Source organism: Peromyscus leucopus, chromosome 4 (assembly GCF_004664715.2).
Source record: "Peromyscus leucopus breed LL Stock chromosome 4, UCI_PerLeu_2.1, whole genome shotgun sequence".
NCBI classification, from domain to species: domain Eukaryota; kingdom Metazoa; phylum Chordata; class Mammalia; order Rodentia; family Cricetidae; genus Peromyscus; species Peromyscus leucopus.
The window spans coordinates 30,741,217-30,756,481 of NC_051066.1; the positions used below are offsets into that span (position 1 = coordinate 30,741,217).

Here is a 15,265-nt window from a genome sequence, read left to right on the forward strand (position 1 = left end):
GATGGGTCAGAGAGTTTCTGAATGAAGAAAACAAAGGCCTCGATGTTCTCGTGGAGTATCTATCCTTTGCACAGTATGCAGTCACGTAAGTAAAACTTAGCTCGCTTGCATATCAGTTACACATGGTCCCAGAAGATGTAGCCCATCAGTAAAATCACATACCTCACTGAAGGTAGAAACCCACAAGCAGATGGGGGGAAGTTTAAAAAGATTTATCACTGATTTTTTTTTTTAGCTAAAAACAAGTCACATAATTTGTATTAGAAATGTCTTTAAGGCAGAAATAAAACAGGTGAGTAAAAATCACCTGGAAGACCACCCAGCTATGTGAGGGATCACACCCAGGACCTGGCCTTGCTACTGAGCAATATCCACAATACAAAAAATTGCCTTTCCTGAGGGCTTAAGTTATATGAATCTATGTGATAAAATACTAGAGTGGTATATAATACATTGCTGAATAAATAAAAGAAGTAGAAAAAAAAAAAGAACGTCCTTTGATTTTTTTTTTTTTATTGAATTTTGATATGCTGGGGATTGCAGCAGGGCCTTGCACAAACTAAGCCTGTATTCTACCACTGATCCACACCCCAACCCCGTGATACATCTGAGGTGTAGTTCAGTATCAAAGCCTTTGCCTATCATGTGGGAGGCCATGCGTTCAATCCCAGCACTGAGGGGGAAATGATACAGGTGTGTTTTTGTAGGTTTTGGCAAGTGAACAGATAAGGACGCAGTGCTGGACATCGACATAGTGGCCCAGGAGGATGGAACACTGTTGTTCCCTTTTTGAAATTGTCTATATATTTGTAGTCTTTGATTTCCTACCACATGCAGGGAAGGAACCTGGAGCAGGGCAGGAAAAAATTAAGTTGCATAGCTATATTATTCCACATGGTTCTCCGTTTTCATGACTTCTGGAACGGTTTATAACAGGGCTGCAAAGTGTACATTTGAATGAGGCATTTTGTTTTTAACATTTTTCCTTTAATCAGGAAATTGTCCAACGTCCACAGATAGTTTCACTTGTGCAGGGTGAAGCAGTAATGATGCTGTGTTTTTAATTAGACATGGACGATGCTTCAGCTCAGGTGCTATTTGTTCTTTTCCTTCCTGTGGTTTTGTGTGTGTGTGTGTGTGTGTGTGTGTGTGTGTGTGTGTGTGTGTGTGTGTGTGAAGACAGGCTCTCAGGCTGTACAGAGGCTAGCTTTAAACTTGTAATCTTCCTGCCTCTGCTTTCTGATTGCATCCCACTCTGCTTTTTCCAGAGGCAGACATATTTAGTTTGATTTTATGTATATGAGTGTTTGTCTGCATGTATATATGTGTACTACCTGTTCGCTTGGTGCTCATGCCATGGAATCCAGAAGAGGGCGTTGAGTCCCTTGGAACTGGAGTTACAGATGGTGTGACTGCTGTGTGGGTACTAGGAACCAAACTAAGGTCCTCTGCAAGAGCGTCAGGAGCTCTTAAACACCGAGCCCTCTCTCCAACCCCTCCATCCTTCTTTTTAACAGTAACTACTTGTTTTTAGTTCCTCACTCCAAAGAGTCTGAATATCCATCCAGCTGGATAGTTTTCTCTACTTATGAAGAGGAAACTACAATTATTCTTACCTTACAGATTCATGGTTATTAACCAAATCTGGTATGATGATTTCTATTTTGATATTTCTCATATACTATAAGAAATTGTTTTCTGAAATATAATTCATAGTGTTTATGCCATATTCCATCAAAAGGATATTTCTTGCCTATTTGTTACTTTCAAGTCTGCTAATCCTATGATGCATCATATATTATTACAAAAAGAATATTCCCTCTTGCAAATTTTAAAATCTATAGAAACATTGATAGTATTTAAGGAAGACTAAGAAAAATGAGGAATAAAGGAAAAAAGAACATGTTATAATTGTTCCCTATATATAATGAATCCTTTACTTACTTGACGATAGGGCTTGGAAGCCAGATTTCCCAAATACGCCCGCATGTCAGACCAGTGGGGGCATGTCTGTGATACTGTGCAGGAATTCTGCAGTGTAAGGCAATAACCCACTGAACACCTGGACTTAGAGTTTGTGTTCTCTGTTTGTGAGCCTTTGGATTTGTTTGGAAGCATTAGCTTTAAACACTTTGTACATTGGTTTTTAGTTTGGTTTTGCTTTGTGTAGATATAATTTGTCTTTTATTTTGAGAAAAAAAATTTTTTTTTACTATACTCTGGCATTAGTAACTCTCCAGCCCATGGAATGTAACACAGCAGATTCTGATTCTGTCTGAAATGGAAGCGTCCACCAATTCAGTGAAGTGTGTGTTTCTTGCATTTTGGTCCTGTGCCTGTGGGGAGGAGTGAGAGGAACGTATGACATGAGCTCTGTTCAGTGACTTGTGACGTGTCCATTCCGTGAATGTTTTTCATATGTTCCTTAAAGTCCCTTCCATCTCATAAGAGCCTTTTATTGTAGTACTTCAGGTTTTCTTAGACTACCTCATTCTGCCTCTCTCCTCTTCAGCATTACTCCTGCATCCAAGGGCACGACAGAAAAGTCTGTCATCAACCCCTTGGCTGGCTGTGCCTGTCCCTGCTGTGTGATTAACCTGAACAGTTAGAGAATAGCCCCTAGGTTTTAGGTGGCCATTCTGATGTTTTTTATTTTTTCCCCCTCTGGCAGTCATGCTTTATAAGCATCTGTAGATGATTTCCAGCATACATTATTTTTTCTTCAAGATCTTTCAGAGAATATTAACTGTCGCTGCTGTCTATTTGTTCTGCTGTCTGATCAGGCAGAACTAAGGGTAGAAACACTGCAGCATTCTTATGAGAAAGCAGAGTAACTCACTGCGTGAGCAAGGATATGCGTGGGATACAAAGGCCTGCTTGTTTAACTGCTCGGTTCCTAAGGCCACACGAGAATAAGCAACTCAACTGGCCACTGATTCCAACATGGTTAACATGAGTAATAACCTCAAAAAATGTCAGAGGAACAACAGTCTTACTTTAGAGAGCACCACATTGGGAAGAGAATCCACAATCAAAGCAAATCCACAGCCTCACTAGTAATGTATCACATATGGTTGGAAAAGTACTTGCTAACATGCTAGGAGAAAATGCTCAGTGAAAAATTGATGGGTAGGAATGAATTAGTATAAGCCTAACATACCAACTTGTTCAAGCCAAATGCAGACAGCTGTAAGATCTCTTGCCTCCTTCCAGCGCAGCGGGGGTAGTAATTGGTAAGCCACCAAGATGCAAACAACGTACGTGGACCTCATTTTACTCGTTTGTTGTTAATGGTTCTTTTGCCAGACCCTGCGTTTGTCATCCTCGTGTTTTCCAAGCTAACACCAGGACCACAGAGGTTCTTTTGCATTTCCTTTGGCCGCAAAGACTTCTCACATTATGGTGAAGATGAGGTTAAGGAATAGAAGGTCGTGTATGTCCACGTGTGTGTCTGAAAGTTAGTGTCTAAGTTTTGAGTAGCATTCCTTTTTTGTTTTAGTTTTGACTTTGAAAGTGTGGAAAGTACCGTGGAGAGTACAGTGGACAAATCAAAGCCCTGGAGTAGGTCCATCGAGGACCTGCACAGAGGGAACAACCTGCCCTCTCCTGTGGGCAACAGTGTGTCCCGCTCTGGAAGACATTCTGCACTTCGGTAAGTGCCTTAATGAGATGCTTTGGCACTGCAGGGTCCTCCTCCCTCTTCTGATCCTGGGTGGACATCATTGTGTCTTTCCACAGGGCACTCTCTTCTCCACTGAAGCTAATCAACAGTTTCGTAGGTGTTCATGGCCTGTTTTCTTGGCTAGTACTCTATAGCTTTACATAACACTTAGAAACACCACGTAGTGATTCAGCAGAGGTGAGAAGCTTGCACCAAATAACAGTGAAATAGTCTCTAGCAGGTAAGTTCTTAACCTGGATGGATGTTGATGTAGTGACCTCAATACCACTTGCAGGGTAGCGGCTGCACTTTACAATGTGAGCATCTAAAGAGCCCTGTAGCTCCACATCTGTTTGTGCTGCCCTGTCCGTCCACAGGTAGCTCAAGGCGTGTGCCTGTGCAGGGTGTGTTCTTACTCATAGGCCACAGTGTTAGGAAAATACATTTTTATAATCAAGTGCCACTAGGCATGTTCCTTTGGTTAGGTATGCTTCATGTCAACTTGACATTTTCTACTAATGACTCCACCTTACAGTTCCTGCTTAAATGCCAGGATGCTACAGGAGGATCTACACTGACCGCCTGTGTCAATGGGTGTAATCTCATGCTGTTCATTCAGGCAGACCTGTAATCACTCACTGAGTGGAGAAATAGCTTTCACAGTTTTCAAAGCACTGTACTTAGAGCTAACTGGTAAGGAACTCACCACTCGCACTAATAAAGGTAGAAGTCATATCTAAATCGTGTTGTTGAAGGTTTCTCAGACCCATGACCTGAATACAGACTTGTGTGGTTAAAATTTTCATTCCTGGGTGCTGCTTGCTTTTTGTAGCTTACTAACACCTCTTGTTTTTCTGACATGACCTGGTAGGGTGATATCATCCAAGTGTTTCAGATTGCCATGAGTTTTGGGTCATAGAGTGTGTATGTCAGGTTAGAGCCTGTGAGTATGTGGTTTCCAGGCATTTCACATTTAGTTGCCCATTTATTACCTTTTACTCCTTTGACTTGGGTTTTAATCATACAATGTTTAAGAAAATGTCCTTTTCTGTAATGAAGATCAGTTCTGCTGAAGGATTTGATGGTTGACTATGATGTCTCCAATAAACCAGTCAGATTTTCCTTGTTATAATGCCAAAAATGTTGATGGATTTAGGATGAATTGATTCAGAAATAATAAGCAACAATGTTCCAGTTCACTTCCTGGTGTTTGCAGCAGGCCAGTGGCTAAATAACCTGCTAGTGTGTGTCAACTTCACACACGGGCAGAGGGATATATGTACTTATTTACAAGCTAAAACTAACTAACTAACGGAAAGTTCTGGAAATTTGACTACAATTACATATCGTGCTACAATATTGTATAACCATGGTACAATTTAATTTGGTTATTTTTCTTTGTTTACTTAGAAGGTATATATTGGTCAGCTGCCACTTTAACACAGATCCTGTTTTCTAAATAATTCATTGCATGCTTTGGACCTTAGAAGTCAGGGCCCAGGGACCTCAACCCTAGTCTGAACTGCTTCATTGTTGGCTCAAGGTAGATCTTGCCTGTCTACATTTCTAATTAGAAAGCTACACGAGAAGTGTGGTGATAGGCACAATGGGAGTGTTATTTGGAGAGACTTGGGAGCCCTTTGGTCTTTCTGGCAGGTGTGCTCAAAGATGACTAGGAAACCACCATCATATTCTTCCATTTTGTGCTTCAGCGGTTTGAAAGCCCAAGGAAGGGGACACTTGACTTTCACCAGAGAGTCAACATGGTGGTGACTTGCATGGCACTTGCTGATTTTAATCTTACTATTTATTCATTCATAATTATTGGTTTTAAACATGTATAACAATGGTAGTTTAGCTCCTGTGATTCAACAGCGGTTGGAACACAGCTGTCTGGTACATGTTGCTTTTCTTTCTTTCTTTTTTTTTTTTTGGTTTTTCGAGACAGGGTTTCTCTGTGTAGCTTTGCGCCTTTCCTGGAACTCGCTTTGGAGACCAGGCTCATGTTGCTTTTCATATCCCCAAAGATTGCTTACATTTTTCTCTCTTCCTCCTCCTCTCCTCTTTCTTCCTCTGCTCTCAACACTCCTCCGGTTTCTGGTTCTCATTCTATTGCCGTCTTTCTCATTCTACCGTCTCACGTCTGATCGTCTTCTCCGCTTTGTCCGTCTTGTCCCGCACTCTCTTGTCCTGCTGTCATCCATCTCTTACATCACCACCAGACTGGCTTCCCAGCCCAGATCTCTTCAGCTCCAGTGCCAGCCAAGCTGCTTCTCCTTCTGCTGCCTCTGGAGCAGCTTCAGTTTACACACTGATGATGAGGCTTCCAACTGGAATATCTCCTAAGTCATTGGAGAAAGCATCCAAGAGAGCTGGCAGCACATGGTGGCCTGGTCTTACGACCATTCTCCAAGTTATAATATGGTAGCCTTGTGTCATCCTGCTGCCTATCATATTATAGCTCCTCATCTTAAGAACTAGAACCTTTATAGTAGAATGCATTTTTATTAATATCAAAATTCTTCTGAAAGTACTATTGTGTTTTCTGGTAGTTTTGCTTAGTGAGTAAATATCTTTATATTAGACACAGACTTGTTTCCTCTGCCTCATCTCCAGATAACAACATAGATATGTGCTCTTACCAGTATCTCTTGCCAAGAAATATAGGTGAAACTTGGAAAAAGTGAGATTTCAGGAGATTTTAACACATTTTAGAAACAAAGTTTGATTAAAGAAGGAACACCCCATTATTAAATACAAGGTCTTTGAACAAAATCCTGATGCTAGCACAATTTCTTTCTTGAATTCCAACCTGATATCTTTAATCTGCTGCATATTGATTGGAAGGCACCTTAGGACACAGCACACACCCTGAGTTAGACCTGTGGCTGGGTTCTGAATCATCATACACATCTGACGCTTGGCCACAGGACAAGTGTTGATGGCAGTGCAGCAGAGACCTGGCTTGTGCGTTCTCTAGAACATGGCCTGTCTCCGGTTGAGAGTGATCCCACCAGTGTGCCTGTAGACCCAGCTTCATTAAGTGATGGAGTCCTGCACATCTGTGCAGCGAATGGCTTAAGGATCATGTGGAATTTGAGAAGCATGAAAAAGTAATTTTAAGACAGCCAAGATGAATGCTATTAGACCTGAATGAGACGTGGTAGTGACAACATAAATACTTTGAGTTTTTTAAGGAAACAAATGGAGAACTGACTTGGACCTGGAAGAAGGGTCAGGTTTAAACTGTGTCTGTGGGTGATGGGTGGAGTTGGTGCTCAGGTTAAGAAAGGCTACTCCACACAGAGGTAAGGGGAAGAGGCATGAGCTGAGCAGAACCTTACATCAAGGATCAGGCATGTTTGAGGGACAAGCCATGTGGTGTGACAGAGGTAGCAGGGAGAGAGGTCAGAGTTCAAAGGTGGAAATGCTGTGGACATCACCCCAGCTTACCTTCTCACTTGCATGAAGGTACAGTGATCTATTGCTTTTAGGATATTAACCGCTAACCAACTAACCAACATTTCTTCTGAAATGAATATTCTGCCTCCATGAGATGTCATGGTTCCCCTCAGGCTGTTGTTTCTGTGGAACAGCATTTCACAAGTAGTTACGATCTGACAGATTATACCTGTTACCTGTGGACTCAGCAGCGAGCTGAGTATAGGCTTAGCTTATGATTTACACTTCTGACCAGTCATCCATCCTCACCTTGTTCAAAAGGATGCAAACGCAGACACAGATGGCATCACCGTGACTTTCACTAAATGAGCACTGTGTGGTGGGCACTGTGCCGAGAGCATCCATCCGGTGATCTGTGGGGACTGCTGATGGTATCACCAGTGTTAGCTCTAAGGGTTAAACACCTGCCTGTGATCAGTGGAGGAGGAAGGGAGGCCGTCTGACTGCCGCTTCCCACTGTGCTGTCCTACCTCTTTATCCATATGGAATGTATTCTTGTTCCTCCTGGTAAATGTCCCGTTTGCTGGTCAGTGTCCACAGAAGCTTTCTGTAATCCTTCTCAGTTTGTCACCCTGGAGCCATGTGAGCTCTTGGAAATAAGTGTGTGGGAACACCAGCTCGGGGCCATTTCACTTATAACACAAGCTTATTTGAGAGTTAAGCTTTATTTTTTCAAGTAGTGTTTTTTTTTTTTTTTTTTTTTTTTTTTTTTTGGTTTTTTCGAGACAGGGTTTCTCTGAGTAGTTTTGCGCCTTTCCTGGAGCTCACTTGGTAGCCCAGGCTGGCCTCGAACTCACAGCGATCCGCCTGGCTCTGCCTCCCGAGTGCTGGGATTAAAGGCGTGCGCCACCACCGCCCGGCCTTATTTTTTCAAGTAGTGTTTTACTTTATTCAGAATTTGTTGTGGGGGAAATTGCCACATTTTTAGCTTCAACTATTACAGGCTCAGTTTCTCTTTATCTCTCTGTCCCAGTGGCATCCTTGTCTCTCTCTTTCACGCGCGCGCGCACACACACACACACACACACACACACACACACACACACACACCAGTTTGAACTTATTTCCATCTTACAGAGGAAAGAATGCCCCCTGAGGTGTTCATCCTCCTCTAGTCCTTTCCTCCTCTTTTCCCCATTCTGATTTTGTTTTTTTTATTGCGTTGCCATCTGAATTTTATTCTGTTCTTGTTTCATCTCCTTGTTACCATTTGTTTAAATTTTCCATCTGAAAGGTTATTTAGTGAAGAACTTGACTTACTGTGGCCTAGGGGATCACTTCAAAGCGGAAGGTTACCAAGAAAAATACTTGGAAAATGCTCTGCTCTAACCTTGAGTTTTATCTGTCACCAAATGAGGTGGCAGATGGTGGTTGACATATGTGTCACCTGATTTAGAAAGGGAAAGGCCTCTGTTCTTGAGTCGAGACAGTGCCCACCTTGTCCCTGCTGTGCCGTCTGAGGTATGTCCGTTGAGGGGACAGTCCATTGAGAGACTGGCAAGAACAGTCTAGAATCCGTGTCGTGTTGGAGGCCAGGCTGCTTCCATCTCAGAGGTGATTCACTGGAAGCTGAGGAGGATGGGGGTGGTCTGGGATGAGATGTCGCGGGAGTGAGAGGGTTTCCTGGGACGCTCTTCACAGGGCCCTGTGCTGCTTCGCTAGCTGTGGCATAGCCAATGCCGTCAAAGGAAACACGATGGGAAGTCAGAAATGGCAGGTTAACAGACTTAGCATTCATATCCTGAGCGGACACCTTCCCTTCACTCACATGGTAAAGCAATCCCAGCTGTGATCTGGGGCTCCGGTGGAAATAGAAAACACACTGAACATTCCAGTCCTTATTAAAAACAATCAACATTTCCTCTCCTCCCTTCGGCCCTCCCTCATTGTGTCTGTCTCCACCTCCCTTTTCTCTACTTTGAACTGTCTTCATGGAACTATTTCAGCTTTGTTTCTTTTGGCTTTGGGGCCACTTAGCAATGTACTTGGCTCATTTTTAAGCATCATATATTTTATGTTTAATTGATTTTAAAAAATGCCCAAATGACGTCATGTCTAAAGGGTAGGAAAGGAAACCTGAAACCCCCAATTTTGGTTAGAGTGCTATTAGCCCACACCTTGGAATGGTTGTTGGTCTAGTCCTGACAAATGATGTGGCATCCTGGAGGGGGACTGCATTCCTGTTTGGTTGAACCTGACTTCAGCTTCCAAGGCAGTTCCAATTCCTACACTTGTAGGTAGGTACTAGTTTGATATCTAAGGCTGAAAGTGCCTTTGCAATAGAAAAATTATATCTCTTTCCCCCTCTCTCTGGCCAATAGGACCTGGATTTAAGAATCCCAGAGTTGTTGACAATGGAGCTGCATAGAATGCTTTTGAAAAATCTTTCTCCAGACCTTAGGACATCCTGGTTCAGGAGTCATCTAATGTTCTATTTTATATTCAGTCTTTAGACAGTGGTAGTACAGAGAAAGGCAGATTTTTACATAATATACAAACTAATTTTTATATATGTGTGCTAGAGACCAAACCTAGGACCCTGAGGTGCTGACCAACCCTCTGGAGTAATGTCATGTTTATACGAATAAATGTGTTGCTGTTGTGACAAGAGATGGGTTATGACTTACCTGAAGACATCACTGGGTGGACGGTGACTGGACTCTTGGTGTTTACTGTTTGGGGCTTTATAAATACTCCTGTCTGAGCAAATGCAGTGTCTATCACAAAGCTTTGGCTCTGGCGAGGAGACTTTCTCTTGTACTCAGGATCATTCTGGACATGTCGCTTATTCTGAAGTTTATTACTTACTGTAATATTTTTTAAAATATGTCTATTCCTAACCACAAGAGCCAGCTGTACAGGTTGAGATGCTTGCTATGTGCCCCTTTACAGATTCACTTTCATGAGGGAAGTCGGTGGTCAGGTGGTGAGTATTACTGTAGGACTACACAAGATACATTCTGCATCAGTCTTGCAGAGCATTTTGGCAAATACGACTTAGTTTTTATGTCTCCTGTGCATGTTAGCATTGTTGTAGAACTTCTCACATGCATGTAACTCCTGATGTTTGCTGAGACATGTATGAAATGGATTTAAGTGTCAGGAATATTTTGTTTTTTTTTTCAGAGACAGGATTTCTCTGTGTAGTTTTGGTGCCTGTCCTGTATCTTGCTCTGTAGACCAGGCTGGCCTCAAACTCACAGAGATCTGCCTGGCTCTGCCACCTGAGTGGGGATTAAAGGCATGTGCCACTGCTGCCCGGCCAGGAATAAATTTTAAAAGTTAGTATTGTGTGCATGTTTGGGGTGTGTGTGTGTGTGTGTGTGTGTGTGTGTGCGCGCGCGCGCGCGTGCATGCGTGTGTAGGCCAGAAGACAACTCTGTGATATTGTTTCCTTTAATCTTTACTTGAATTCTGGGAAATTTAGCTCAAGTTGTCAGGCTTGTGCAGCAAGCATTTTCCCATGATCTCTATTGCCTGTCCAGTTTTCATGTGTGCATTGTTTTGTTAAGAGACACAATTTCATGTAGCCCAGGATACACTGAATTAATTCTCCATCCTTCTGCCTCTACTTTCTGCTGTGATTAGGAGTCCAAGCCCCACATCCACCTTCTGCTTGGTTCTGTTCTTAAGTCAGTTTTATAATAAACTGTTTCTATATTTGTATAGGTTAGTCTGTGAATTCTCATTGGCAAGTCCCAACCAGCATCTACTCTTTATTGCCAGGGTAGCTTCTACAGTTGTAGTTCAGTGCTTGGGGAGATAGCAAAGCAGTGATGCCTGAGCAATGTGATGTTGTTCTACCCTACAGAATCATCTCTATCCTTTCTTGTGTTTCCCCACAAATGGCAGGAGCTCCAAAGAAAGCAGCCAGGCTGTTCTGCTTCTGGGCTAGTCTTGTTTCCCATCTGGGCATCTTGAGACTCCAAGGCTGTCAGGGTGGCAGTAGATACCAGCCTTGTGGTCCAGGATACATCGTGTTTCATTCCTTGTTCTTCCCTTTGCTGTTCCCATAATCTCTCTCCAATTTGTACATCTGGGGACTACATCCTACCCCCGAAACCCAAAGACTTGGTTGTACTTCAGCACAGACAGACACAGTGATCTCTAAATGCCTGTTGCACAATGCCAATGAAGATGCTCCCTCCAGAGAAAGGCAAGAATGGACAGAATGAAGCTTTTCAGAGTGCCTGAAGTTAGGTAACATTTTGAGGCAGCCTGAGAAACCCCTGTGCAGAAAATGAGGACAGGATCTCTGTGCAGGAAATTCTGTGCCATTTTCCCTGCCAGACTCCCACGCCACCTCCTCCTCTCCCACCGCAGCTTTTCAATAAGCGTGAAACCTGCGGCCTGGCAGTCCCTAGAAGGGGCAAAATAGACCAGGAGATCCTTCCCTCTTTCTTCTCTCCCTCCCCCTTCTATTGTCTCCCTTAAGCTCAGGTTGTGTACTGGTAAGAAGGGCGGCCCCATTGTAACAACTTGTCATGGAAGCTAATTTCAAATGCCATCGAGGGGCATATGCACCACTAACTGTTGGCCGAGTCTGGGATTGCACAAGACATGACATGGTGCAGGACCATATAAAGCTCATTTGCCTGGTTAGCCACGGGAGACCATGGCTAATCTGATGTCTCCTCTTGTAACTGCCATGGATTGGAGGGATACTCTCTGCAAGTGAGTTCTGCTCAAATCTCTGAAGTCTCATGGTACCGTCAGGAGCAAAGTACTCTAGCAGTCCGTTTCACTGTAGGTATTTCTGTAGCATAATTACGAAGCTAAAGATGGTGGGTTACCACAGCAGCACTCAGGCCTCCTACCCAGTTGCCCACTTAATTTCTCAACTCAGTCTGTGTGAGATTTATTCTAACGGGCAAAATAAGATCAATGCTGTTGTGAGAGACTGTAGCTCAGCCTGAAAGGCTGTGGCTTGCAACCAGAGTTAGGTTGCCCTATCAGTTCTGCCAAAGACAGTATTGAATTGTGTTTACTTGCACTGTGTGATTACAATACAGCACATGTATTACTCAGCTGCTATGACTGGTTTCTTATAAGGTGGCCTCTGCTCCTACCCTACCCTCATCCTTTTCCTTTTTTTAATGAGGTAAGGTCTTGATACAAAGCTGGCTTTGGAATCACTGTTCTCTTGCCTCAGTCTCCTGAGTGCTGAGATTATGTGTGTGCCACTGCGTCTACTGCTGTTTGAAAATTGAACGGGTGTCCGATTACTATTGTGATATTTTTATCCCTGAGTGGATCAATATGAATCATACATTTGGCAGTTTCTTGGCACTAATCAATTACCTTTACCCCTTCTCTGGGCAAACTGTTACTCACTCTGTTGTACCATATTGACACCCAGGTTGATATTTCAATACCAAGAATAAAAGTTTGGAAGCTGAGGTTTTCTAATGATACTTGCTCCTTTGTCATGGGTGTTGTATAGTTTGCTGTCTTCCCAGAAAACTGCACATCAGTCTGCCCCTTTAGGGTAGATCATGGCTAGCTGTGCATCTATATGCAAAGTCCAGGTGACTTGCAGAGGGTACTTAGGGTAGGAGGAACATGATAATCTTCTCAGTCTCTATTTAGCAAGATTTATTTTTCATTCTTGTGTGTGTGTGTGTTCAGGTTGAGTGCAGGTGCCTGGGGAGGCCAGAAGAGGGCATCAGATTCTCTGGAGCTTGAGTTACAGGTGATTGTGAGCCTCCAGATAAGGATGACAGGACTGAATTTAGGTGTTCTTCAGGATCAGGGAGTTCTCTTAACTGCTGAGTCATCTTTCCAACCCTTTAAAGTAGATTTAAGCAGAGATCATCATCTTTCCAGCTCTTTAAGATAGATTTAAATAGAATTCATCATCTTTCCAGCTCTTTAAGATAGATTTAAATAGAGGTCATCTAAAAGAGTTTTTAAATATATTTCGTTCTCTTCCTGTTGGAGGAGTGATGCATGTTCATCTCAGGAGAAATCTAAAGATAGAGATAAAAATCACATGCCCAGACTGGGTGGGGCCTAGAGGCTGGCTTCTTGTATATTCATCTTGTTTTCTAGGCTCCTCAAAAATAAAAACTATCTTTTGTTTTCTGTTGGTACTTACCAGAAGTTAGTGTAAACAGTAGGCTCTTAAAAAAGGTTACGCGCCTTACCTCAGAAACTTGGCCAGTTTTGTAATCCCAGCATTTGAGAAGATGAAGCAAGAAGATAAGATTACCATTAGTTTGAGGGCAGCATGGGCTACATAGTGAGGTTCAGCCTAGCCTGGGCTATAGAGTAAGACCCTGCCTCAGTAAAAACAGAACAAACAAAAGCAACTGAAAGGAAGAACCAGAAGGAAGAAGTTTGGTTTGGTGTCCTGTTGTGACCAATGGCTCTTTTTCCTAGATTCCTCACCCTGTCCTGGGGCCTTGTAGAAGTAAACTGACCAATAGAGTTTTAGTCGCAATTTTATTGGATTTGAGGGTCATCCTAGGACATCTGTTAGAACTAACTCCATAGGGAACTGTTTATTAAATAATATTAGCTAGATCATACATTGGAATTGCTTTAAAACTTAGCAAAAATGATGGTATTTTCTTGAGTTAGTTAGAAGTTAAAGCAAATAAACTAAAAATCTAATTATGTAGTTGTCAAATTCCGTAGATGTGCAACAGAAAAAGTACTGATGTACATATTAACCCATGCCATTCTCTAAAATCTTGCCTCACAGATCCTGAAAATATTTGTATGTTTCAGAAATAACCAAGTATGATCATTTACAGGTTTCATTTATTTAACTGAAGGTAATTCTTTTTTTTTTTTTTTTTTTTTGGTTTTTCGAGACAGGGTTTCTTTGTGTAGCTTTGTGCCTTTCCTGGGACTCACTTGGTAGCCCAGGCTGGCCTCGAACTCACAGAGATTCGCCTGGCTCTGCCTCCCGAGTGCTGGGATTAAAGGCGTGCACCACCACCACCGCCCGGCTTCTGAAGGTAATTCTTTTAGAATGAGAATTCTACAATGGAAAGTACAATTTCCCATTAAGTTAAAACCAACAACAACAAAGCCAACTTAATTTCATAGAAAGTAGTGTATGAGACTAAGATTTAAACAGAGAAATCCTTACCAAGGGGACCAATGATAATGGTTTCTGCAAGATATGCCCAGATGCAGCTGCTGGAGACAAACTTTACCTCAATCCTGCATCCAGTTCTACTGAGGGCAGATAGTGAGGCCTCAGAGTGACTGAAGGGAACATTGTCAGCCTGACCTACCTGACGTCAAGGAACTAGAGGCAAGGAGCAGTGGCAGCAGAATCTTCACATGATAACATGCTGTCGAGAAGCAATTGGTAGAGAGCACAGTGGCCCTGAAGAGCCCGGGGTCTGGTCTCCTCTCTCTTACTTGCCATGTGATGTAACTTTCAGTTTTCTTCCCTGTGTGAAGAAAGTTGTAGCATTATTGATACAAATTGCCCTGACTCATCATTACTATGATTAGTTATCACTGGCTATACTATTGGGTTTTATAATTTTGTAATGTTATTATTTTAAACACACAAGTTCTACTATAATCTCTCATTCCTACTTCAGCTTTATATAAAAATTAGGGAAAGGAATGTTTAAGCCACGTACTATGAATTTTGAAAAAAATATGGGTTTGTTGCTCTAGAGTACAGGGAATCATTAATAAGTACAATATTTAATATATTGAAATCTTATATAATCTTACTATACTTTTGGGGCGGGGGCAGGTACTGAAAATTTATCCCAGGGCCTGGTTCATGCTAAGCAAGTGCTCTACCACAGAGCTACATTGCCAAATCTCTTTAAATATTAACAAGATGCACATGATATGTCATAATAAATATATTTTAAAAGTTGCCTCAGAAAAATATATTTGAGGTTCTTCCTTGATCTAATTTGTAGTGTTCTTTGTTTTAATCCTTGGTGTCTAGCAGTAGAGAAGTTCGGTGTAGACTGAGATGATCGTATGTGCTTAGGTCAGCCTGGCTGTGTGGCAGTTCTCTGAACTGACTCAGTTTCTGTGAGACACCCCCCTAGGAAATGTGTCAGCAGTCACATACTAGCTGGAATTATGGCAGAGTTACATGGTTATAAGTTGTACCAGACACACTGAAATTGGCCTTGCAAATTCCACGTAGAAACA

At 42.3% G+C, this 15,265-nt stretch overlaps 1 protein-coding gene across 10 annotated transcripts in view; it reads left to right on the forward strand.

The window, feature by feature from the left end:
- Positions 1-15,265, forward strand: part of Fmnl2 (formin like 2) — a 296,835-nt gene that overhangs the window by 210,822 nt on the left and 70,748 nt on the right. For 8 of the 10 annotated variants that reach the window (XM_037204787.1, XM_028875642.2, XM_037204788.1 and 5 more), the window contains exons 5-6: positions 2-85; positions 3,500-3,652. In XM_037204787.1, coding sequence (XP_037060682.1) covers positions 2-85; positions 3,500-3,652 — 237 coding nt within the window. The remainder of the gene's footprint in view (position 1; positions 86-3,499; positions 3,653-15,265) is intronic. The other 2 variants (XM_037204789.1, XM_037204790.1) reach the window with 1 other exon arrangement.